General features: G+C 40.6%; 1 protein-coding gene across 1 annotated transcript in view; it reads right to left on the reverse strand.

The window, feature by feature from the left end:
• Positions 1-10,800: 10,800 nt before the first annotated feature.
• Positions 10,801-26,095, reverse strand: part of plagl2 (pleiomorphic adenoma gene-like 2) — a 71,798-nt gene continuing 56,503 nt past the window's right edge. Inside the window, exons 2-4 of the mRNA XM_061696651.1 lie at positions 18,638-18,765; positions 15,233-15,691; positions 10,801-13,500 (exon numbers count right to left, since the gene is read on the reverse strand). Of these exons, the coding sequence (XP_061552635.1) occupies positions 12,045-13,500; positions 15,233-15,543 (1,767 nt within the window). The 5' untranslated portion in view covers positions 15,544-15,691; positions 18,638-18,765 and the 3' untranslated portion in view covers positions 10,801-12,044. The remainder of the gene's footprint in view (positions 13,501-15,232; positions 15,692-18,637; positions 18,766-26,095) is intronic.

The following is a 26,095-nucleotide window of genomic DNA, read 5'->3' on the forward strand; positions in this document are numbered from 1 at the left end:
ACTTCCCCAATCTTTTGTATCCTCTGTCCTAGCTTTTATGGGATGTGTTACAGGCATCAAATTCAAAATGAAAGAATATTTGCAATTAAACAATAATGTTCCAATAATGAGAATTCATACACAACAATAATGTTGACTTCGAGATACAGGCTTTTGGGCTAGTTATGTTTATTCAGATGCCTAGGTGTCACAACAGCTGGTGTCAGAGTCACATTAGCAAAAAGACCGCCTAAAATTCTCCGTCCCAAGCTTCTAAAGTTCCAATCTAGTTTAAATCATCTTGGAAATTATTTTATACTCTGCATTTAACAAACTTAGGTGGTGATAGGAACTTTGTCAGGTTTAGGCAATAGCGTAAAAGCTGCTGATTCGAGAGTCAGTGGCAGTGGCAGTTTGATGTTCCTTCATCGTCCTTCCTTAATCGTATTTGTCATCGGAGACAGCAATTAATATTAAAACATCTTATAATACTGTCACAGGAAAAATGTGAACCCCAGTAGATGAGACACGACAAGGACTTTTAGAGGAATGTGAGATACAGTTAAATAAAAACTTGGATGCAAGGAGACAGTTCCAATACAACCAGGTTGGCGGCTGCAAAGAAGTGCCTAACAATTTATTTTTTTTAACTGAAGTTAATTATGCAAACATGAAAAGACAGCTATCTTCCATCTTTTATGTAATTGGCGCCGCCAACTTATCATAGTTTATTTTGTAATACTATGGTATCAGATTGAGTAGATAAGTAGACAGGAACAAGATAACCTTTTCTGTCTTCTCACTATATACCGTATGCAAAAAGAAATATTTTTGTAATATAAATCTCCTATTTCTTCTGAAATGAATTACCATTAAGATAATCTATTAATGTGATGTAGAATAGATTAGATAATTAAAGTGACAAAAACACTCAGCCCCCAAAGACAAGAATTACAAAGATAATGAAAGTTGTAGCATCCAGTTCGGTTCCCCTATCTCTTCCAACACAGGGCATTGGTTGACATACCATCGTTTTAGTCAGGATACGTTCAATCAGCCTTTGAAACAATCCTCGGATGCATGGAATGCAACAATAGCCGCAGGTAATCGGAACAGCTGTTGCTACACCCAATGACACAATATAGACCCCATCATTTTTGACCATTTGACCACCAGCTTTCTCGTAATCTTGTGAATTGATCTTCCAAACAACCTCAATTGAAAGACACGTCACACATTCCCAAGGCCCTCGTAACACTTCCATCTGGGGCTGTGTTATTCTACTAACCCCTCCCTCTTTAGCTAAGAGCATATTTAAAGCCATTCTATTTTGCCATGCTAGAAGAGAAGTGGGTGCAAGTTGATCAGACAACCCTTGAACAGCATCTTTAGTATAGTTGAACATTTCCTGGTTTTAATAGATGTCATTCATATATTTATATTAATCAACATTTTGTTAACAGTTGGCCAAAGAAGAATTTATTGAAAACATGCAGCAATTTGTTTTTTTGGCTTGAACACATCCTGAACAACCCTCGGAACTCCAATAAAATCAATGTAAACTTGGTGCTCAAATGCACCAGTTGAATTAACAGCACATTTAGTTCTATACAGGGAGATGTCACTGTGGTGACTTCCAGCCAATGTTTCAATGAAGAAGGTGCCCATTGGGTAGAGGAGAGTAAATGACCCAGTCCAACTCTGTGGATGAATTTGACTCAGTTTCATATGCACCAAAGGTCTGCTGTGGACGTCATTTGGTGTAGAAACATTCACACTGTCAATTGTTGGGGAGACACAACGTCATTAGAGATGTAGATGGTCTCCGTTAACTAAGACTGATCCTACCTCCTCGTTCCCGGGTGCTGTCCTCCCAAAATTGGGGTAGTTACCTGTATAGGCTGTCACCATTGGAGGCACTCAACCCCAGTTTTTACTTCTGGAAGTAGTTTATCACACTTAAAGGTGAAGTAAGCAGTTAGGGAGGGGACACACACACACTTTTTTTGGGTCATACTGTATATGTTAAAATTCTCTGCATCCCTAGACAGTAACATATTATTTTCATATTATATTTTCTCTTGCCTCATCTAATGCCTCCAATTTAATTTTCATTATTAATTTTGAACGTCTCCGTGGAGTAGAGAATTGTCCAATTAGACACTGCACAGAGTGGAGGCGTGGCCTGGGAGTGTGTCAATCATTTTCGCTTGTATGCACATTTGTGCCAGAAGGAAGCTCTGAGAACAATGGCGGATGCGGAGGCTTTCGACGGCCACATAATGGCGTCTCTGTGAATGGAAAAGTAAACGCCTACAGAGGTCTGTCAACCAATCAGCGTTCGTCAGATTGTCCACTGGTAATTCCTGTGCAAGGCTGGATGGTCCAGATGGATGGAGTAGTGGATGGTTGCTGGACGGCCACCATATCCCAACAACTCTGCGATGTCAGCAAAGAGTTGGCAGACTGGCAGAGTCATGTATTTAGCCGGAAACATGCCGGGGAGAGCTTGTCAGGGACTTTAGGGTCCCTGAAGGTGTGAAGATGACCTACGAAAGGCATGGGGACTTTCTGACTGACCACTTTCTTCAATGGTACCAACTGAAGAATGGTGCTTTTATTCGCAAAATCATCTTCAAGCATGACAATGCTCCATCTCAAAGAAATTCAAGCAGAGACTCCAAAAACACAAGTTTAATGGTTGTAAGAATTGTGAAGCTGTTATGAATAAGGGGTCCTATGTCAAAATACATGTATCTTGACTTATGTATTTGATTGAAATAGCTTTGGATTTCAGTAAATATGACCTACATATGCTGGAAATTCTATACATAATTATTTTCAGTTCTTTACAAACTGTCAAATGTCTTAAACTCTGTTGTGCGTAATAATTTGGAACATTTTCTGAGCCGCTTCTCCTCACTAGGGTCGCGGGCGTGCTGGAGCCTATCCCAGCTGTCATCGGGCAGGAGGCAGGGTACACCCTGAACTGGTTGTCAGCCAATCGCAGGGCACATACAAACAAACAACCATTCGCACTCACAGTCATGCCTACGGGCAATTTCGAGTTCCCAATTAATGCATGTTTTTGGGATGTGGGAGGAAACCGGAGTGCCCGGAGAAAACCCGCGGAGGCACGGGGAGAACATGCAAACTCCACACAGGCGGGGCCGGGGATTGAACCCGGGTCCTCAGAACTGTGAGGCTGACGCTCTAACCAGTCGTCCACCGTGCCGCTGTCAGGATTTCAGATGACAGAAATTAACAAAATGACTTTAGTCATCATTAACTAGATCCTGTCGATCCTGCTCATCTAAAAATAGACATACATATATTTAGAAGCATTTTAATTTCATTATCAGTAATTCTTTTCTCATTTTTGCGCTTTATGAAAAGTAATGGCGGCACCCTAGCGCCCTCTATTGACCAGCCACCACAGATAAACAGACAGACATGCCAACCAGTAGGTCACCCTACTGCCCCTGTATTTTAGTTCCTATATTATTTTCAACTGTGTAATCACAGAAAATCTGATTAAACATAAAATTTTGCTGACTCATGGCACACTCTAACCCTTAAATGTAAGCATACTGTGAAATGTTCTTGAGAAAACACTTTGAAAATGCATCAGTGGGACCCAACAACAATTTGTTCTTCAGAAATGAGGCCTACTTACCTTTTGTACAATTTTGATTTGATTTTCCAACAAAAGTCTTGAAAACTTATGTTGCTTTGGGATGTTTCTCGAGAACCATAAGGACCGCAGTAGTAGCTTGCGGGCTGGTTCCAAATATAGCTGGATGGGGTATTGTGATTTCCTTGGAATGTTGTAGAAATGATCATGTACAAAAAATCAAAATGTAAACATTTGAAGAGATTCATGGAAATAGTGTTGCATATTGATATTTTTTATCATTTTCTACCTTGTTAAATCATTGTTGGTAATCATTATGCTGTTTAATGAATGTAATCAGTCTCCTCACACACAGTATATAAATATCATTAATCGCTAAAAACAATCTATAATAAAATTTACTTTGTGAAATGTGTTTTCAGAAGTGTGAATCAAATTGGTAGCCCTTCACATGAATCAGTATCCAAGAAACAGCTCTCAGTTTCAGAAGGGTTGTTGACCCCTGGGCAAGATATATATATATACATATAGATATATATACAGGAAGTCCTCGAGTTACAATGCACTCGACCTACGACGTTTCGACTTTACGACGCCCGTGCCTCGTCCACCATTTTGTCCCAGCACCATAGTGTTTCTGCTTAGTTATTGCATAGTGCTTGTCTGTGTTTGTGCGTCGGGAGTATCTTTGCCTTTTTCGCCCTCCTTTTTTCACACTCTCACCAGTAATGATAAGTACAACATCTTATTTTTTTATTTTAATGTATTTTAGTTTCTTTATACGAAGTATTAACCTTTCCTGCTACGGTCACCTGACCGTGGACGGGAGACGCTCTCTCTTTGCACAGCTGAGCTGGGTGGCGGCAACAATAAAGGCACGAATCACCGATTTGCTGCTTTAATGGTACTTCCAGTGTTGCACACTGTCAGTGTCCAATGAAAAGCTTGTTTTAAACAAGACAAAATATATTCGGTTAACCCCCGCATATTGGTGTTTCGGCATTCACAAATTCACCTGTTCCCTGATTTAAACAAAATATTAGAACCGTTCCTGAGTTATTTACGGAACAACTAATTTGTTCCTTAAAATATAATAAAAATATATCTATAAATACTAAAGATATAGAAATATTATATTTGTATATTTAGTACGTGGTTTTCATTTCACATGAATTTCCACATGGATTGGTGAAATAGGCCATTTGGTGTGTCAAGTTACACTACCTTAGTAACTCTCGAGGGAAAAAAAGAAGCCAAACAAAAAAGGGTACAAAAAAACGTATGAAAGGCCTGTTTTGTATTTTTAATCATGTCAACATAACACATTACAACTCAAACATCATACACTATACTGTACAATAAGTCAATAGTTTTGTTGTTGTGATCATCATGTCTTTGGATCAACCAATATACAACTCTGTCACTTTTACATTGCAGCAACTGATTGCATGTGAGATATGTAATACAAAAAAGACTTATTGCTCATTGATAATTCCTCCTTTATCCCAAGCACATCGTTGTAATAGTAATCTGTGTAACTGAATGACATCCTGTAAGCAAATAAACCTGTTTTCACCATTTTTTTCTGTTTGTTCCAGAGGTGGCTGTCATAGCAAGGGATACAAATAAAATGGGCAATGGCAACAACAACAAAGGCTGGAATGCACAACTTTAACATTAAACTAAATATATAGAAAACTACATTTGGATGTTGTCTATCAGACAGTACCCAGTTTCTTAGTTGAAAGCAAAGAGAAGGGACAAAAAGATTTTTTTTTTTTTTTTAAAAATGCATGCACCTGCTAGAAAAGAGGAAGTGTGAGGGTAAGTGCATCCCTAGCAGGTGCAGCTTGAGGTCATGGAGAACACAACAGCACCACTGATACATAAGAGCCATGTCCGAGTGTAGTTGTCAGTGAGGCGTCAATAAAGACCATTCAGAACAGTACTTGGAGAGATTCCATTCAGTGTAATAGTGTAACTTGTAAAGTCATACACAATACTTGAGGAGCGCCTCACAATTAATTGTGGCTAAATAATCTGCCCAGCCATTTTCTGTACCACTTATTGTGCAGGGTCTTAAGTCTTTATTAAGTAGTAAAAATACATTTATAAACTACTTATTAACCCTTTATCATGTTGTCCTAATTGGTGAGCAGTACCAATTATTTTCATGATTGCTATTATTTTTCTGTACTGATTGGCTAGTGGAAGTCACATTGTTCTGCTGTCTTATAAGAGCCCCTAATTGAGTTATCCCAGAAAGTTCATTGATTTCAGATAAAGACAAAAACTAACTCATAAAAATTTAAGTTTGCTTCGTTTAATCTTCAATGTTACATGGGGTGTGACTGGTTGTTTATGTTATACCCCGCCTGTCACCTGAAGTCATTTGGGATAGGCGCCAGCACACCTGCGACCCTTGTGAGAATAAGCGGCTCAGAGAATGGATGGAAGGCTAGATGTTATATGGTGGTTTCTATTTTCACTGGACTAAATCACAATTCTATTTCTTTAAAAATAATATCAAATATGTTTAAGTGGCAGCACGGTGTAGGCGACTGGTTAGCACATCTGCCTCACTGTTCTGAGGTTGGGGGTTCAAATCCCGGCCTCGCCTGTGTGGAGTTTGCATGTTCTCCCCGCCCCTGCGTGGAGAACTCCGGTTTCCTCCCACATCCCAAAAGCATGCATGGTAGGTTAATTGAAGACTCTAAATTGCACGTAGGTGTGAATGTGAATGCGAATGGTTGTTTGTTTCTATGTGCCCTGCGACTGGCTGGCGACCAGTTCAAGGTGTACCCCACCTCTCGCCCGAAGATAGCTGGGATAGGCTCACGCACGAGTGAAGAGAAGCGGTACGGAAAATGGATGGATTATGTTTAAACTATGTGTGTTTCTGTGAGTTAAATGTAAACAACGTCACATCATAGTAGATGACACTACCTGCCCCCCCCACCTAATTTTTTGGGGAAAAAAGAGGTGTCCACTGTTATGTGAATATTTAAGTGGAAAATGCACTAATTGGGGCCTGGCAATATGGTTGGTTCGGTTCATTGACGAGCCTGAATTTTCTGGCGATGTGAATGGCAGGTGATTTGTCTTGAATAGGCTCCCCTACCTTACAGAGGTTAAGTGCTATAGGTTACAAAATGATAGTACATTACTGAAGTGGCTAGGATAAATACAATTTGTGTGCTACTCTGACACTACTCAAACATGTGACGTAATAATTAGTGAGCTTTGATTTCTTAATTTTTTCCCCCCCTTTTCTTCAATTGTGTTTCTGAGCCCTTCATACTAAACAGTATGCTGTTGTGTTCTTATGGCACTTGCCTGGAAAATTAGATTGGGTACATTAATGACAGAGGGCTTATTTGTTTTGTCGGGTGAGAGGACGTAGGAAAAGGGGCTTTGATGCATTAAAGGTTATTAGTGAAAAGTCCATCCAAAATACTATTACTCTTTTTTTTTTTTTTTTTTTTTTTTTTTTTAGAAGAGAAATACACAAACGCTGGTAAAGGTCTACACATTAAGCTAATGACACATACATATACAGGTTCAATACAAAATTTAAAAACCATATGAACATATAAGCTGAAACTTTATAAGGAAAAAATACTCTTATTTTTCAAAAAGGTTTGAAAGTGCTAGAACTCAGATTAGCTCACAGAAACCCAGGGAGGACAAACTTAATACATGCCAAAAGCTTTTCAGTTCTTTATGTCTTTTTGCAGTTTTTTAAAAATCTTTAGTAATATTTGTCCCAAAAATATAACATGTTCAATTTGATTGCTACATTTGGCTTAAGCCAAGAGGGTTTTTCTTGGAAACAACCTTTCATTTGAATCATAACACATATCAATTTAGAATCTTGCCTTATTTATTTTCCTCATGACATCTTGTCTTCATTCCTCAAAAAGGTGCTGTCAGCTAATTCCTTTAATGATCAATAAATCACATCATCACTCATTTATAAGAGTCCGATTTTAAAATAAGTACGTTGCGGGGGTAAAAGAGTTAAAAATAAACTTCAAATTAGTTCCGAAGTTGAAGGATGAAATCATTTAAGGGATGAATTGGTGATCACTGTGGGACAGGTATTATGCATTGAGCAGCTGCTAGCTGTCAAGTGTTTTCATCTCCTACAGTATATCAATCAAAATGTCGGACAGCATGTAGTATCTCTTGACAAGCAATTGTGCAAAAGTGTAGTTTCTTCTCCCCAGGTTTTGGTAAGAAAAATAAAAATGAGGTGATGTGTTGCGTTTTTTTTCTCTCGAGGTCCTTTGTACAAACAGACAATAACAACAATATCCACAAAACAAATAAATGACGACACAAAAAAAAACAAAAAAAAAAAACGAAACCCCGCCATTGTTTCAGACCCTTTTTCTTTGACTCTACTAAGCAGCCGAGAGAGAGGGAGGATGGGTTTGAGGGGCTGATGTACACTTTGTCAGTTCGGAGATGGTTGTGCAGCCTTTTGTCCATTTTGCAACAACAACAACAACAACAACAAAGAACCAGACAAACAAACAAAAAAGAGATCATCTAGTGGTCTACAGTTGTCCGCAACCGTAGCTACAAGCAGCAATTTGTATTTTATTTTTTTATGTGCTATGCTTTTTTTTGTATGTTACTTATCAACATCTCAACATCCTGATGTGGGTGTGGCCCTTCTATCACGATTGGACCAGCGTCTTTTAGCTGAGCTGCACGAGCTTGGCCACAGCTTTAGATGCAAGTCCATATAGTGGATAGAGAAAGTATTTTTGTGTGTTGAAAAGTGGAGCACACAAATGAAACTAAAAATTATTGTACACACCCTCAAAGTAATACTTTGTGGAAGCACCTTTTGCTTTAATGAATGATTGATAGGAGTCTATCAGCATGACACATCTTAACCTTGCAGAGCCGCACGACTGCGTCAGATCTTGAGGGCGTCTGTTGTGCACAGCAGCCTTCGGGTCCAACCGCCTTCAATGGACCTTATGTATGGAAACACATTAGGCATTTCCGGTGAAAATGTCAAATGGCATTACGGTTTCCACTGTCAGTATGTTACAAGCTAATGGGACACCACCTGACAGAAAAATAACCTCTGTTGTGAAACGTGTGATAACCTGGGTTTGTGTAATTGGAATATTCAGCGGGTGGGTGCTCGTGCTTTTCGAGTTTGAAATGGCATCAAAAGTTTTTACTTTTAAAAGACGAGGAGATGGCGGCACGGTGGACGACTGGTTAGAGCGTCAGCCTCACAGTTCTGAGGACCCGGGTTCAATCCCCGGCCCTGCCTGTGTGGAGTTTGCATGTTCTCCCCGTGCCTGCGTGGGTTTTCTCCGGCCACTCCGGTTTCCTCCCACATCCCAAAAACATAGCATTAATTGGAGACTCTAAATTGCCCGTAGGCAAGATCGTGAGTGCGAATGGTTGTTTGTTTCTATGTACCCTGCGATTGGCTGGCCACCAGTTCAGGGTGTACCCCGCCTCCTGCCCGATGACAGCTGGGATATGCTCCAGCACGCCCGCGACCCGAGTGAGGACAAGCGGCTCAGAAAATGGATGGATGGAAGACGAGGAGATAGCTCCTCCCGGCAACAGTTTGAGTTTTAATACGTTTCCCATGTTTTGTTAATTTGAATGTACTGTATACTTGGCTCATTTTCATGCTGAAAGATTCAATTCCTCTTTTTGGGTGACATATATTTCTTCCAGAAAACCCATCCATGCCCAGCTACAATAAAAAAAAAAAAAAAAGTTAAATGGTTAAACATGGACGCTATTGGAAAAAGCATACTTGTTCTAAAAACGTCAGCAGTAGAAGAGTATACCCACAGCGAAGCACGGCGTTGGCAGCGTCATGCTTTGAGGCTGTATTTCTTCAAGAGCAAGGGCTCTTGTCAAGATAGAAGCACGTGTGAAGAGGTCCAAATAGAAGTCCATTTAGACAGAAGAGTGGGCAAATATTGCCAAGTTAAGTCTACCAAAAGAGACAGTCATTAAAGCAAGATGTGCTTCAACAAACTATTGCCTTTTTGTTTTCCCCCCTACTAACGGATCGCTTTACTTTTATTTGTATTTTTAAAAATGATTTCTCACGGTCTCAAACCATACTTTCTATATCCACTATATACCTTTTGAGGCGTAGGGTTAACTTTGGGCTCAGGTTCCTATAGGCTGGCGGTGAATAGGTTTGAAAATATCTTAGCTTCATTAAAGAGCCATCCGGGAAAAACTTCCATCATCCGGACAACGACCTACGATCACACGTCGCAGGCCGTCCATGTCAGCGTTTCTATCGACACATTCTAGCTCGCTCAAATCCTAAGTGATGATTAAGCCACTAACAGCCTGCTATAAATATTGTAGCATCCACAGTTCTGATTCTACTACGTCAACTCAAGTACATGTGAAGGTAATAACTGGATAGAAAGCTTAAGGGAAAAAGCTAATACTTCATCCAATGTTTGATATAAAAAAAAAAAATGCAAGATACACACAAATGTAAACCTGCCAGACATCCAAAAAGAAAAATATCCTCACTTTGTTGAACTACCTAAAATACACACTTACTGAGATAAAAGTATTTATGAGATATTTCGTACACTGCAATAACATTCTTTAACTCATTTTTCCTCATCTGTCACTGTAACTCTTTTTGTTTTACGCATTCACATATGTCAGGGATCCTCATGACATCTTTTCGGAAGAGAAGGCCTAACTTAAAGAGGCGGATTTTATGCGACATGACCTCACAAGAATTTAGTTAGAAAGTGTACAAAAAATCAAGCAGGATTTTACGTTTGAATGGGATCTGAGTGATGCACTCCAGGCTAAAAACAAATAGCAGGTTGTCCAGCAACAGACGCGCCGCTGTGCTAAAAAGGATCTTTTGCCAAGTAAAGCATTACACTGGGTTCCCAAAAAAAAAAAAAAAAAAAAAAAAAAATTGTAAGTTGTCCGTTTTCTCAACTGACTGAGGACAATTTTTCATCGCTGACTACAAAAATGACATCCGTTTCTCTTATTCAGGTCACGTTTTTATGCCAACTTGTTAACAGTTTATTAATCAAATGTTACAAACTTTGCTAACTGTAAATTGAATAATAGACATTGATAAAAGTAAGTACCTGTAAATTGAATCACGTCATCATTGTTCAAAATTCAGGCCATGAACCTCTGTTTATTCGAATCTCTAATGCGAAAATACCTGTGCATGTAAACAAAAAGCTATGGCAATAGTTCCAAAAGTTGACCTGATTGACCAAAACCAATGTGATATTTGGATTCAGTCCATCAAATTTGTCCTAAATCAGCTAGAAAATCTTAGACAACAAATTGGTTGTTGACCAGTGTTATATTTTGCCATTTCAGTGAGGAGGTTGTGGCATATCTTTTTGATAACATTCAATGTTGAACAAAAAACCCCCAAAGATTTTACAAGAAAAAAATGTTTTTGACTTTCCATACAAAATCCTAAGAAATTCTGGCAAGAACAGGCTCTTTTTATTGGTTAAGTTAAGAATTCTCCACAAGAATCCCTTTAGGATGACTGCAGGGAGGAAGGATAGCCTGTGTAAAGTAGCCCGAGTGGATTCTGGGTGTTGCAACCTCAATAGTATAATCATGAGGGAGGAAACAAAGCGGATTCCGAAACATGAAGTGCCTTCTGCTAAAATAAAAAAATAAAAAAAGTGCTTCTCTTGAGGAAAAGTTTTCAAAAAACAGCATCATTTTTAAACCAACACTTTTCACATTTATTTCCTCCTTTTTCCCCATTAAAACGCCACATGCTTTTTTTTTCTGATTTCCATTCAAACTTGACTTCAACAGCCGCCAAGCAACAAAAAGGCCATCCGTCAAATTTCTTATATGGGAAAACAGCATCCCCCCCCAAGAAGGGTCACATTCATGACATTTGAGGTAAATTGTGGACTCTAGAGCTATTTTTTTTTCTCAAGATGAGAAGTTCTACCATGGTTTGGGGAAAAGGAAAATTAAGTAAAACAAAAATATCCACTTCAAACTATAGTTTTTTCTGGGTCACAACAATAAAGATGGTCACTAAACTTTGATATATTTGTTCTATTATTGCTTTAGGAAGTAAGCAGTACCATGCCTTTTGGCCTACTGATTCTGCCTGCTACACTACTAAATAGGGGGATGCAAATATAAGGGGACATAAATGGCAATGGAAGAAAAAAATAAGGGTTAATACATAATTAAAACGATAGGAAAAAGGGAAAAAAATTAAAATAAAAGCTGCTTCCTTTTCTTTTTCACCCCTTTTTTCCACAAAGTGATGTTTAATTTCCTTTTGAGGATTAATAAAAACTTTTGTGTGCTTTCATTTAAGGCATCTAAGTGTTCTTTCTTTCTTTTTGTTTAAATTCAAAATCTATTTATGTTTTAATCTAGCCCAAAACTCTCATTGAAAGGCCTGGTGGAAGCGAGGCAGTGTGGTGGTACTAAGGCTGGAGCTGAATACTGGTGGAAGAGGGTGCAGGGGCCCAAGTCCAAGACCCCCGCTGGAGCTCTGATGCTCCTGAGGTTGTGGTTGCAAAGAGGTAAGAGGTGCCATGGTGGCTGTTGCGGCGTGAGGCTCTGCAGCGTGCAGAGATAAGGAAGAGGAGGAAGACGAGGAGGTCGCAGACGAGGTGTAGCCCATCACCAGTCCTCCTGTGCTCATGGGGGCGCTGTAGGGAGGCAGGTTGAGCGGGAGGAAACCCAGCAAGTGGGAGAAGTCCATGTTAGCAGCAGACAGAGACTCGGTGATCACCGCGGGGCTCTTGGACAGCAGAGGATGACCGCAAAGTTCTTCTGCCAGGCCAGCAGGAGGCTCCAGTCCATCCTTGGGGGGTGAAACAGCAGCGTGAGGCTCCCCGGAGGGGAGTGGGCCTGGCAAGCCACTCTGCAGATCCATGAGGAAGCTCTCCATCTCCACTTTCAAGGGTTTGTCCAGCAGGTATGAGGTAGATCCCAGCTGGTACTTGGGGGCTTGCTGGGAATGGTGCTGCTGCTGGGGGACCAAGGGCTGGTGGTGGGGCGGGGGCACCGGCGGGGAATGGTGGTGATGGTGGTGGTGGTGATGGTGGTGGTGGTGATGGGAGTGTGGGTGCAGGGATCCAGTGGACTCCATGTGGCAACCCATGCCCACAGATAGAGGCGTGGACATCAGGGGCGGGTGAGGGTGGGTCACCCCTGAGTTTGACATGACCTGCAGGTGGTGCGGGTCGTACACGCCCATGGGAAATGGGGGCACGCTTGGGAAGGGCTTGCCCATCATGGAGTCCTTATTAGGAGCCACGCTGCACATCATGGGGCTGAGCTCCTCCTTCACAGAGCAAGGAGGCGACCCTGAGGTGAGGAGGCCCAGCATATCCGGCGGCTCGGTCTTGATCTTCAACAGCTCCTGCGAGTGGCTCTTCTTCACGTGACGCGTCAGGTGGTCCTTCCTGCCGAAGCGCTGGGCACAGTACTGGCACAGGAAGTCCTTTCGGCCGGTGTGGACCACCATGTGTCGCCGCACGTCCTTCCGCGTGTAGAAACGGCGATCGCAGTGGTCGCACGGGTGTTTCTTCTCCTTGGCCCCGCCTGAAGATTTCCCAGAGTGGCTCTTGAGGTGCTCCAGGAGGACGGGCGTGCTTTCGTACCTCTGCATGCAGACTTTACAGGTGAGGTCCCCCGCTGTGGCTGAGTGCATGGCCACGTGTCGCTTGTACCCCAGCTTGGTGTTGTAGTGCTTGCCGCACTCCTCGCACTTGAAAGCCTCCTTGTTGGGGTCATGGGTCTGCAGGTGGTTCTTCAGGTGGTCCTTACGGTGGAACATTTTCTCACAGAACGAGCACTGGTGGGTCTTCTGTGGAGAGTGTGTGGCCATATGCCTGCAGAGGACCACATGGGATGAGCAAGTCAGGAGAGATTGCATCTATTACATTATGGTCGAGGACATTTTGTTTTTATTGATTTGCAATCACAATCAATGAAAACGTATATGATTTTTACTGCAGCTGCATTGAAGGCAGCAGTGGAAACAAGACACATTAACAAACAATGGAGGAGAACAAGTGTCTCCTGTATATACTTCTTAGTGTTAGTGAAGAGACCGCAGTAAAGTGGAGATCTGCCGAGTATAATACTGCAGCGTCCAGTGTTTAAGCACAGCAACACAGAAAGCTAATACCAGTACCTCTATCTGTGTCTACGGTCACAATTTATAGCTGTCTATAGTCTGCCACAACATTAGGTATGATAGTATACACAGTAGTGGTAGTATTTTGCAGCGGTCACATATGTCAGATAAAAGTTATGTGAAGTCAAAAGTCACGTACGTGAAAGTTGCAAGTCTCAAGTCTTAACCGTCATGTTTCAAGCAAGTCCCAAGTTATGGTGGGGGAAAAAAAAATAAGTAAGTAAAAAAATAAATAAATAAACATTTAAGCAAGTCAAGTCATTACTTGGCTTTATCAAGTCATAAGCCAAGTCACACAATCTTGCTCAGTCACAACAATTATTGGAGTGCTAATTATTATTTTTTTACTGATCCTCACACAAAAAAATACATTTACACCTATAAAAATGAATTGAACAACTTCAATTTATATATACTTACATTATTTAGAAGTAAATCCCCCCCCCCAACATTTGCACGAGTATTTACAGCATATGTGATCATATGTAATATGTCATCATAGATCATATGTAAAGCTTGTGGTGCCAACTTGTTTTCCAAATATATAAAGTGTGTGTGTTAACTGGGTGAATGAGCGGCATTAACTTTGAGCACTTTGTAGGTTATCGCTTTATGAAGTTCAGTCATTTGCTTGCATTAGTTTACAGGTGGAATATACCACATCAATATGCCAGACGCGCGGAAGAGCAGCACGGAAAAGAGTCAGCCCACTCAAGGAAGCGTCTGCTGTATGTACTACACGTCTATGCTAACACATTTGCAATCACAGTTTTCTAATGGTATAGTGTACAGTCTCCTTATTGTCTATCACATTGTTGTCTTCTCAAATAAATGCATGAGATGAAGTTTAGTTGATGACTGAACAGCTATTGGTGTGCTAAACTGTGAAGCTAACCTAGCTAGTAGCTTACCTGCACTGTATCGGTTACATGGTGACAGATGACGGTAGACGCCATAGTGTCTCTTGTGTTTGAGTTACAAATCTTGCATGTTGCCATTTTCTTTTTCCCGATTTCGTCGAAAACGTAATCCTTGAATCCTAATGTTATTATCTTTGGAGCTCCCTCCATGATACTAGCTTAATGAGGGATGGTGGTTGGCAGTTTTGCAGTGCGCGTGACACAGAAAATCTAACTTTTTTTTTTCAAAAATAAAAAGCACACTATATTGAAAATTCAGATTTTCAAATGTAAACATTACGACTTGTCAAGTCATGTACTGTAGTTCAAGTCCAGTCGAGTCTCATGAATACCAAGTCAAAGTCAAGTTGAGTCTTCCATCAATTTTATCCACGCAAGTCACAAGTGAAATTGGCAACTCAAGTCTGACTCGGGTCAAGTCATGTGAGTCAATTTCCCCACCTCTGCTATTTTATATGTATATTGTGACTTTGACCTATCAAGCATATGATAAAGGCTGAGTACCTGAAGAGTTTGTATTTGGAGCTGAAGGCCTTGGGGCAGTGTGGCTGTGAGCAGTGGAAGGGTTTCTCTCCCGTGTGACTCAAGGCGTGGAGCCGGAGCTTCTCCTGAGAGGCGAAGAGAGCCCCGCACACTAAACACTCGTTCCCTCTTCCCACCTCTTCTTCCTCTTCTTCCCTCTCTTTCCCCCTCTCTGGCTCTGCGCGTGGCAGCGGGCCGGCGCTCCCAAACAACTTGACGGCGGTCCGTCGTCCCTCTTCCTCCGGCGTCAGTGCGGTAATACGGTGTGAGGCATCGGCGGCAGCAGCTGCCATGGCAGCACTAGAGTGCCGCTGCCATGAAAATCTACTTGGGGCTGCCGTGCCTTGCAAGCTCAATGTCAGAAGTTGGAGGGCCGGCAGGCGGGCTGATGGCAGAGTGGTGGCTCAGTAGAAGCTTGAGCGATGTCGGTGAAACAACAATCTGCGGGAGGACACATGGACAGATGCTAGTCTGCATCCTGATGATTGTTGAGCTGTGCTTGAGCAAGGCACTGAACCACCCTACACTCAGCTCAGGGGCTCCCCATCCCTCTGACTACCCTCCTTGCATCCCTTCATGTGGTTCTCTGTCAACTGTAATGCCTTCAACATAGTAGCTACAGAGTGCAAAATAAATTTTCTTTTGGGGATTACCGTAATTTCTCGTGTATAATGTGCATCTTCCCCCCCAAAAATTGTCAAAAATCAATAGTGCGCATTATACATAGGTATCGGGGCAAATGAAAAAAAAACTTTCACATTTTATAAATGTATGCCGCCATCTAGTGGTTATGAAAAAGCTTTACAATTTCAGTTCAAAATGCCACCGCTACCTAGAGGTTACGAGAAAGGTGTCGATTTTCATTCAAATATGCCACCACACCCTAGTGATTATAAAAAAGGTGTCACCTACACTTTCATTCCAATATGACAGGGGTACGTATGACTGCATATATTTACAGTTGTGCTCATAAGTTTACATACCATGGCAGAATTTGTGAAATATATATATATTTTTTTTTAAATATGACTGATGACTGAACAACAACCATCATTAATTTATTGATGGTTATGCTTTGTTTAATGATAATGCCTTTCTGAAATGCTTGACCATTTAATTTGAATCCCACTAACATAGAAGTAAATATGTTTCGCCTGGCCCTTCATGTTTTCTTCAAAGAACTGTAACCATATCACAAATTCTGCCTGGGTAATCAAACATATGAGCACAACTGTGTGTTTTCTAATTTACTAAATAAAAGTAGCGCTGTGAATTTCAAAATTAGAGCAATTAAATAAAAAGCAAAATAATAATAATAATTCTTTGGAAAAAAACTAACAAAACAGAGATAATAATATGAACAGTTTGTTCATATGAGTAGAAGCAAAATAATGCATTGTAAAAATGCATTATAAATAGGTAGAAGGTTTTTCCAGAATTTTGAGGTCAATTTGGGGGGTGCGTATTATACACGGGTGCACATAATACATGTGAAATTACGGTACAACTTGTGTAATAAATTAAACATTCAAAAGGGTGCAAGAACAAATTGAAGATATAACGTACTCATGAATTACCATGTTTCCGCAAACAGTGCCCCCTACTAAACACCTCTACCCAAATGCAGTGGTACATTGATTTAGGAGTATAGAATGGATATTAGATCAAATAGACCGCCGGGAATGAACAATGTGTCCAAAAGTAGTTTCTATTTACTGGCGTTGTGGCGCAATGCAGGCAGCGAATGGGACTGACGTATGCCCGGGGCACAGATGTACAATATGACTAAATCCAATTCCAAAAGGCGTGCCGCCCGTGCCTCCGTGGCAGTCATGTTGAATGTGGGGCATTGACGTGGCGGCCATGTAATGATGGTTGTATCTATTGTCTTTTGTGCATAAACCGTGAGAGAGTGGCATGGCTCTGAGGAATACAAAACACAAGTCTTTGGAGTCTGGAACATGCTATTTTTGGTACACTGACAGTTTTTTTTTTTTTTTTTTTTTTTTGTCAAGCCCTTCGCCTTTGACAATGGATTTGTAACTAGGAAGCACAAGAATTCCTCGCGGCTCATGAAAGCGACTCGCCAATGATGAGTACTGTACGTAAACAACGTCACCATGGCCAAGCACACCGGCATGGTAAGTTTGGATAAAATGTGAAACGTTCATACATTTTCAAGCTTTTTTTAAATATTTATTTACAATAACATTGTACTGTACTGGGCATTTTAGACCATGAAAAAACAATAATAATTTGTACTGTACAGTAATATGGGTGCATTATGGAGGTTCCACTGTATATCAAACTAATTTTCGGTATTAAATTTAATTGAAATGCTATTAATTGGTTCCATACACCTGAAAGATCAATTTTTCTAAATTAAAATGTTTTCATTTAAGAATAGCATATCATAGAATGGTATTGTATAAAAAAAAAAATTTTTTTTTAAATCTTAAAAAAATCATACCTGTATAAGAGAAAAACTGGTTTTTCGAAAGTGTAATTACTGTACGTAATGTAGTATTTGTGTGTTGGATGTTCCTTTAGGGAGTGTAGCCTAGTGAGTGACTTCAAGAGCGAGAGTCTGCTGGAGTTTTCTCATTTTTTATTCATTTGTTTGAGTGTTTGTCCTGTTCAATAAATGGCTGAAAGTGAATCGGCGGCTGTGGCTGGCCTTGCCCACATGCAAGGGTATTAACGAAACCCACTTATTTTTTACATTTTATTTATTTATTTTAACTTCACATAAAGATTACTTTTACCTCAAATTTTGTCACGCAGCATAAAAGCAAAAACTCGACCAACCAACATCTTGTGACTCTCAAAAACTTGGGGCACTTGTAAGTCGAGGTACCACTGGAGACGCTCCTATTGAGAAATAGGAGAAAATAACGAGGTAGTAGATGTAATTAACTCAGTTTATAGATGCTATTGTTCAAATATACTGTAGGCTCTAAAGAGTTAACTGCTAATCCAATTTGTATTCCATTACTAATAAACAGCAGCACCTAGCAAGGCACATAAAACATCTAAGATGAAATAAAGTGTGGAGACTTACCCCATATTGTACAAATATTCCCTGGCCACTATTAAACATGATGTTACAGTAAGTTATGTGGGAATGCCGCTTTTAACAGCGATTAGCTTCCTATTAGTATAATCGATAGTAAAATGTTGTGTGCATCCATGTTTATCCATTTAATAGTCAAAAGGTGGCACTGTTCCTTTCAGCATCTTGGAACTGGGATATTTCTGGGTACTATTAGGTCACAAAATAAGACACTGTAACTGTAGATTTTCACATCAAACTTTTGTGCAAGCTTGCACCACTGTCCCTGTTACTGAACATATAGTATTTGGTCCGATAGAAAGTGTCATACTTACTATTCCTGGTGTCCGTTTTTATTCCATTGATGTGTAACGCTTTTCCTCCTTTTACATCTCCTCCTCACCCAGTTCCAACAGCCAAGCTTGGCAGCGAGTGCCAAATACTCTTCTGCATCTTGACTCTTCTGCTGGGAGGGAAACAAACACAAAGTTCACTATCACAAAGTCGAGTACAGATAGATACAGACAGACTTTATTCGTCCCGTTGCGAGAAATTAGATTTTTCTTCCCAATAAAACGAAAAGCACGTAATGCACTCAGTGTAGAAAGGTATATAAATCGATTACTCAATCATTATGAATTACGTGGACTGTGTAAACTTGATTGTTGACTAATTGATTGAGGAAGTTGAGGAAAAATGGAGTGCGATCAGCAAAGGCAGTGTTTATTTAGTCTCAACTAGTTTGTAGCCTACACAAGAAAAACAGCTAAGAATATACGATACATGCAAGAAATACTTTAATAAGTTGCTAAGCAAATGTCAGAATCAGGGGTCGCCACAATTTGTTTGGTACAGTGTTTACGCCAGATGCCCTTCCCAAAGCAACCCACCCATTTTTATCCGGGCTTGGTACTGTCCGTGGCTGGGTATTGGGTCACCGGGAATTGAACCCGCGCTGTCTGCATGAAAATCAGCAGCAGGTAAATATTAAAAAATAATTCAAATGCACATTTTTTAAGAAATCAAATTTGATCACACAGATTTTTTAAAAACATTTTCATATTTTACTATCCTTTATCATGAAGTGCTTTAATGTGGACTCTTGATTTCAGTGTGCTCTTGACATTTTACCATTTGCAAAAGGAATGGAAAGGAACTTCATATCTATTCCCCTTTTTTACACCCGAATTATATTTATATAATATTTATATATATATAATTAACATAATTAAGGATGACCAGGCTGCAATGGATGTCGAGTGGGCAACAGTTATCACATCGTATGGTGGTGTGCAATGTTAATTAAGACGACATAAGAGTACATTTAAAGAGATGAAGCGCCACAGGGAGATGTCTCAAGAAAGTGGTTTGGTCTCAGGACCTGGCCCGGTCGGTCGGTGCAGAATCTATACGGCAACGGCCTCAGATTTGGTCATCGTTAACTAGCCCATTGTGTATTTGAATGTAGATAAATGAGGCAATCATATTAGGAACAGTTCTCATGATGTTTCTGTGCTGGTCTATGGGTCAGTGCCTTGCTCAAGGGAACTTCAACAGTAGTCTGGATTAGCAAAACTACCATGGAAATTAATGGGAATTAACCAGAAATTTACCAATTTGAAGGTAGGCTTTTATAGGGAACTTAAACATAATTGGGGAAAATATATTTTTGCATAATTCTGACAGAAACAACCATGCAAGTGCTGTTTGCATATCTATGCTTTTTCTCAATCAAATGCAGGTGGGTAGAGTAGCCAAATACGTAGGGTAGGTGGTTAGCGTAGCCAAATATTGTACTCAAGTAAGTGTACTGTTACTTCAGAATAACATCACTCAAGTAAAAGTAAAAAGTAGTCCTCCAAATAATGACTTGAGTAAGAGTAAGAAAGTACTTAGTGAAAAAACTACTCAAGTACTGAGTAACTAGTGAGTAACTTCTGATTTTATTTTAACTAGAGCATGAATGTTGAATAAAGATAATAAAAAATAACTAAATTCCTCTCGCTCTCTTGCCTGGCAGCTCATCATCCTTCTACCAATATACTCACTATTTCTCCTCTGGAGGTGTCCAAACCATCGAAGTCTGCTCTCGCTAACTTTGTCTCCAAAACATTGAACCGTGGCTGTCCCTCTGATGGGCTCATTTCTAATTTTATTCAACCTGGTCACTCCGAGAGCGAACTTCAACATCTCCATTTGCGCCACCTCCAGCTCTGCTTCCTGTTGTCTCTTCAGTCCCACTGTCTCTAATCCGTACATCATGGCTGGCCTCACCACTGTTTTATAAACTTTGCCCTTCATCCGAGCAGAGACTCTTCTGTCACATAACACACCTGAAATCTTCCGGGGTCCTGCTTGGACCCGTTTCTTCACTTCCGGACCACAGTCACCATTGCTCTGGACGGTTGACCCCAAGTATTTAAAGTCCTCCACCCTTGCTATCTCTTCTCCCTGTAGCCTCACTCCTCCCCCACGACCCCTTTCATTCATGCACATATATTCTGTCTTACTTTGGCTAATCTTCATTCCTCAGCTTTCCAGTGCATGCCTCCATCAATATCACTTCATCTAAAACATAGCATATGAAATCTTTATGAAATAAAACATTTGTAAAATAACAAATTAAAGAAAATTCAGCTCCACATATATTGTTTCTACAACCCCAGTTCCAATGAAGTTGGGACGTTGTGTAAAACAAATAAAAACAGAATGCAATGATTTGCAAATCATGTTCAACCTATATTTAATTGAATATACTTCAAAGACAAGATATTTAATATTCAAACTGATAAACTATTGTTTTTAGCAAATAATCATTAACTTAGAATTTTATGGCTGCAACACGTTCCATAAAAGCTGGGACAGGGTCATGTTTACCACTGTGTTACATCACCTTTTCTTTTAACAACATTCAATAAACGTTTGGGAACTGAGGACACTAATTGTTGAAGCTTTGTAGGTGGAATTCTTTCCCATTCTTGCTTGATGTACAGCTTCAGCTGTTCAACAGTCCGGGGTGTCCGTTACGCTTCATAACGCGCCACACATTTTCAATGGGAGACAGGCCAGGCAGGCAGGCCAGTCTAGTACCCGCACTCTTTTACTACGAAGCCAAGCTTTTGTAACACGTGCAGAATGTGGTTTGGCATTGTCTTGCTGAAATAAACAGGAGCGTCCATGAAAAGGCCGTTGGCAGCATATGTTTCTCCAAAACCTGTATGTACCTTTCAGCATTAATGGTGCCTTCACAGATGTGTAAGTTAGCCATGCCATTGGCACTAACACAGCCCCATACCATCACAGATGCTGGCTTTTGAACTTTGCGTCCATCACAGCCCGGATGGTTCTTTTCCTCTTTGGCCCGGAGGACACGACGTCCACAATTTCCAAAAACAATTTGAAATGTGGACTCGTTGGACCACAGAAGACTTTTCCACTTTGCATCAGTCCATCTTAGATGAGCTCGGGCCCAGAGAAGCCAGCGGCGTTTCTGGGTGTTGTTGATAAATAGCTTTTGCTTTGCATAGTAGAGTTTCAAGTTGCACTTACGGCTGTAGCGCCGGACTGTATTTAATGACATTGGTTTTCTGAAGTGTTCCTGAGCCCATAAGGTGATATCCTTTACACATTGATGTCGGTTTTTGATGCAGTGCCGCCTGAAGGATCGAAGGTCACGGGCATTCAATGTTGGTTTTCGGCCTGGCCGCTTACATGCAGTGATTTCTACAGATTCTCTGAACCTTTTGATGATATTATGGACCGTAGATGATGAAATCCCTAAATTCCTTGCAATTGTACGTTGAGGAACATTGTCCTTAAACTGTTCGACTATTTTCTCACGCACTTGTTCACAAAGAGGTGAACCTCGCCCCCATCTTTGTGAATGACTGAGCAATTCAGAGAAGCTCCTTTTATACCCAATCATGGCACCCACCTGTTCCCAATTAGCCTGTTCACCTGTGTGATGTCCCAAACAGGTGTTTGATGAGCATTCCTCAACTTTTTCAGTCTTTGTTTCCACCTGTCCCAGCTTTTTTGGAATGTGTTGCAGCCATAAAATTCTAAATTAATGATTATTTGCTAAAAACAATAAAGTTTATCAGTTCGAATATAAAATATATTGTGTTTGTAATGTATTAAATTCAATATAGGTTGAACATGATTTGCAAATCATTGTATTATGTTTATATTTGTTTAACGCAACGTCCCAACTTCATTGGAATTGGGGTTGCACTTGTTAAACAGCACAATAGGCTCATCAGACAGAGATTACAAAAACAGGAACAAGGATGCAGTGGATTTAAAAGGTATACACACCCCTGTTCAAATGCCAGGTTTTTGTTTTATCAAAGAATTTTGATCAAGATAAATCATTTTAAAACCTTTTCCACCATTAATGTGACCGAGAATTTGTACAACTCAACTGATTTATTTTTGTATCTTTTTCAGAGGAGGTGAAAATAAACAACAACACCAACATCTGCAACTTACGGCAGGTGTTTTCTCAGGTAAGAAGTGGGCTGAAATGGCTACGCTGCATGTTAAAGCTGTTGTTTTTTGTAGTCTGTAATGTAGTCGCGCACGGCTGTCACGACTCACTTTGATTGGCCCGCGATGCCTAATAGAGGACCTTGTGTCCTTTGATTTGTGAACTTGAGTCAAATATCAGTGGTAACATTTGAGTGTAGCAACGGCGCCTTATGCAGAAGTCAAAAATGAAAGTCTAGGTATGCTTAGTTAAAACTACTCTCACAAGTACAATTTTTTTCCAAAATGTTACTTGAGTAAATGTAACGGAGTAAATGTAGCACATTACTACCCAACTCTGCACATAGCATTACTCCATCACATGCGCAGATAATTTCTAGAATCTAGACTTTTTAGGAGAGGAGCTCTTTTCTTTTAACATGAATGGGACATCTTTGGTATTTTGGATGGAAGTGGCATTTTTGTTCATTTTAAAATGGGTTGGTTTGAGAAGGATGGGTAATATTTACCTCAACATTCATGTTTTAATTCTTCATTTAAATAATGGATTTTTCAATATAATAATTCAAACTTTAAAACAGTTTAACTTCCCTTGGTATACTACCCTTGGGAAATTTACAGTAGGTTTTACACCCCTATGCACCCTTAGTCAGGATGCAGTCTAGCATCTCTCTAGCAACTACGGGTCGTTGTCATGAGTGTCTGCAGCAAGTCCTTTACGGATGAGCTACTTTCACTCACTAGAGGGCGCTACATGACAAGTGTGACGAGGTTACCAAAAGTCTTGTCATGGCCATGACACTACATTAGGACCAAACATAACATCCTCCTGTTCTGAAGTGTGCTCGTGCATGTTTGTGTGTGTGTGTACATGTATGTACTTGTCATGAAAGTGGATGAGGATGCTGGAACACTTAAAAAAAAACACTCCTGGCATTCGGGTAGACAACGTCAACCCCAAATTCGACGCAAAATGGACACTTGCACACTTTGAGGTCAAATAAAAACACAACTCGCCCCACAGTTTAGCAGTCCACCTTTAACCCCACCAACCGTCAACCCCTCAGATTACACATTCCTTTATGCACCCCAAGTGACCTCTGCCACAAACTAACACGGCAGCGAAGTCCAAGGTTGAGCGGACACAACAACGGCAGGGTCATGTGACTCCAGAGCATGTACTTGGAGGTGTGTATACCCATGTGTTGCAGAACGCACACAGGCACTCACACACACACACACTTTCTGTGTAAGAGGTCACCAAGTTGAATGACAGCTAATAGGGTGGAATTTGCTGCAAGTGTTTTCACAGATGCGTCGGATATTTATGTGTACATAAATGCGTCCTTATATCTCTGTGAGCACCACATGTTGGTGTACACAACACAACGCACACACACGTACAAACACTGATATATATATGGATGCAAAAAAATGTGTCCTTATGGCTATACTTGAGGACCATATTAAATAACTTTTGAGTTGCTCACCACTCCCACTGTGACTGCTATGGTGCAAAGTGCATACCTGTACCCACAACACACACACGCACACATGCACACATGTACAGTATATGGTGTGGAATACTATTTATATACAGTGGGTATCCATTAATTGAAAAAGCAAAAACATGTGTAGGACATAATTTTTTCTTGATTGAGATGTCAAATTTTTGTTTGTTTTGTTTTGTGACAGTAAAAAAGATGTTTTCATGGTTGAATGTTATGCTTGTTTCAATTTCGGACTTTTCAGAGAAGCCCAGTGTAAAAAGGTGAATTCAATTTGAAATTCTTCATTCCTGTACAAAATTATAAGACAACAACAGCTAATGAAACCAAAATACTATCAACCGCATTGAAGCACCGCATGATGACAGATAAGCAAAAATGCTTAATATTACTGCAGCTTGCAGTACGGTGTCCGACTGGTTAGAGCGTCAGCCTCACAGTTCTGAGGACCGGGGTTCAATCCCGGCCCCGCCTGTGTGGAGTTTGCATGTTCTCCCCGTGCCTGCGTGGGTTTTCTCCGGGCACTCCGGTTTCCTCCCACATCCCAAAAACATGCATGAATTGGAGACTCTAAATTGCCCGTAGGTGTGACTGTGAGTGCGAATGGTTGTTTGTTTGTATGTGCCCTGCGATTGGCTGGCAACCAGTTCAGGGTGTACCCCACCTCCTGCCCGATGATAGCTGGGATAGGCTCCAGCACGCCCGCGTCCCTAGTGAGGAGAAGCGGCTCAGAAAATGGATGGATGGATGGATGAAATTACTGCAGCTTACTGAGTTACTTGTAAAACTCTTCTTCATGTTTGTCTCTGTGTGTATTATACTGACCCAAGGTGGCCAAGGTGCGCACACCAGAAGGAGCAGCACTATGTCCATTGAATTAAAGAAATGTGGCACAAACTGTAAATTTTTTATACATAAAAATATTATAGTGTTTTTTTTCCTATTAAAAAATGCATTCCATTTTTTGTTGATTTTCTTTTTGGAGGCTGGAACAGATTAATGCCATGTCCATTCATTTCAGTGGGGAAAGATCATTTCAGATACGAGTGCTTTGAGTTATGAACGTGGTCACGGCATGAATTAAACTTGTATCTAAAGGCACCACTGTACACACAACATGTAACACACACGCACACACAAACACACACAGGATAACTACTGTGAGATATTAAAATGTAATTTTGTGTGTTGCAAATGTTATGTCACATATGTCACGTGTGTGCTCTCCTGTGAGTGTGTGTGTGTTTACAGTGGTGGTTAAGAGGACCTGACAGCTGTAGCATTGTGCGGTGATCATCACCCAGCAGGGGCGATGCAGGGGGGTGACACCCATCCCATTGACCACCCTCAGGGAGCCCGGCTCCATTGTTGCAGCCTACCCACGTCGCACATTCCTGCCCTGAATCATGCCGTGTTGCACCGCCCGCACAACAGCGACATGCAGCACACATAGTTGGGCTCGTGCAGCATCATACAAACACATGCGCACACACACACACACGCTCACATGCTCAACTCTACCAAGTTGGAACCCCGACTTGAAGCAAAGTTCTAGTTTCCAATCCTAGCAACGTTCTGGAATGATAATATTATGCTGCAACAATGTCTTATTTATTTGTATAAATGTGACAACATTGAAGTCCTAAATCTGCAATGAATGTTTTTTCCTCTTAGAGATTCAAGGTGAAGACCATACACACATACCGATCCCATATTCAATTACAGGCCACCACTTGTTTCCTGATTTTACAATACAAATACCCCAGAACACAACAACCCGAAATTGGATTATCATCA

This window comes from Phycodurus eques, chromosome 1 (assembly GCF_024500275.1).
Source record: "Phycodurus eques isolate BA_2022a chromosome 1, UOR_Pequ_1.1, whole genome shotgun sequence".
Classification (NCBI taxonomy): domain Eukaryota; kingdom Metazoa; phylum Chordata; class Actinopteri; order Syngnathiformes; family Syngnathidae; genus Phycodurus; species Phycodurus eques.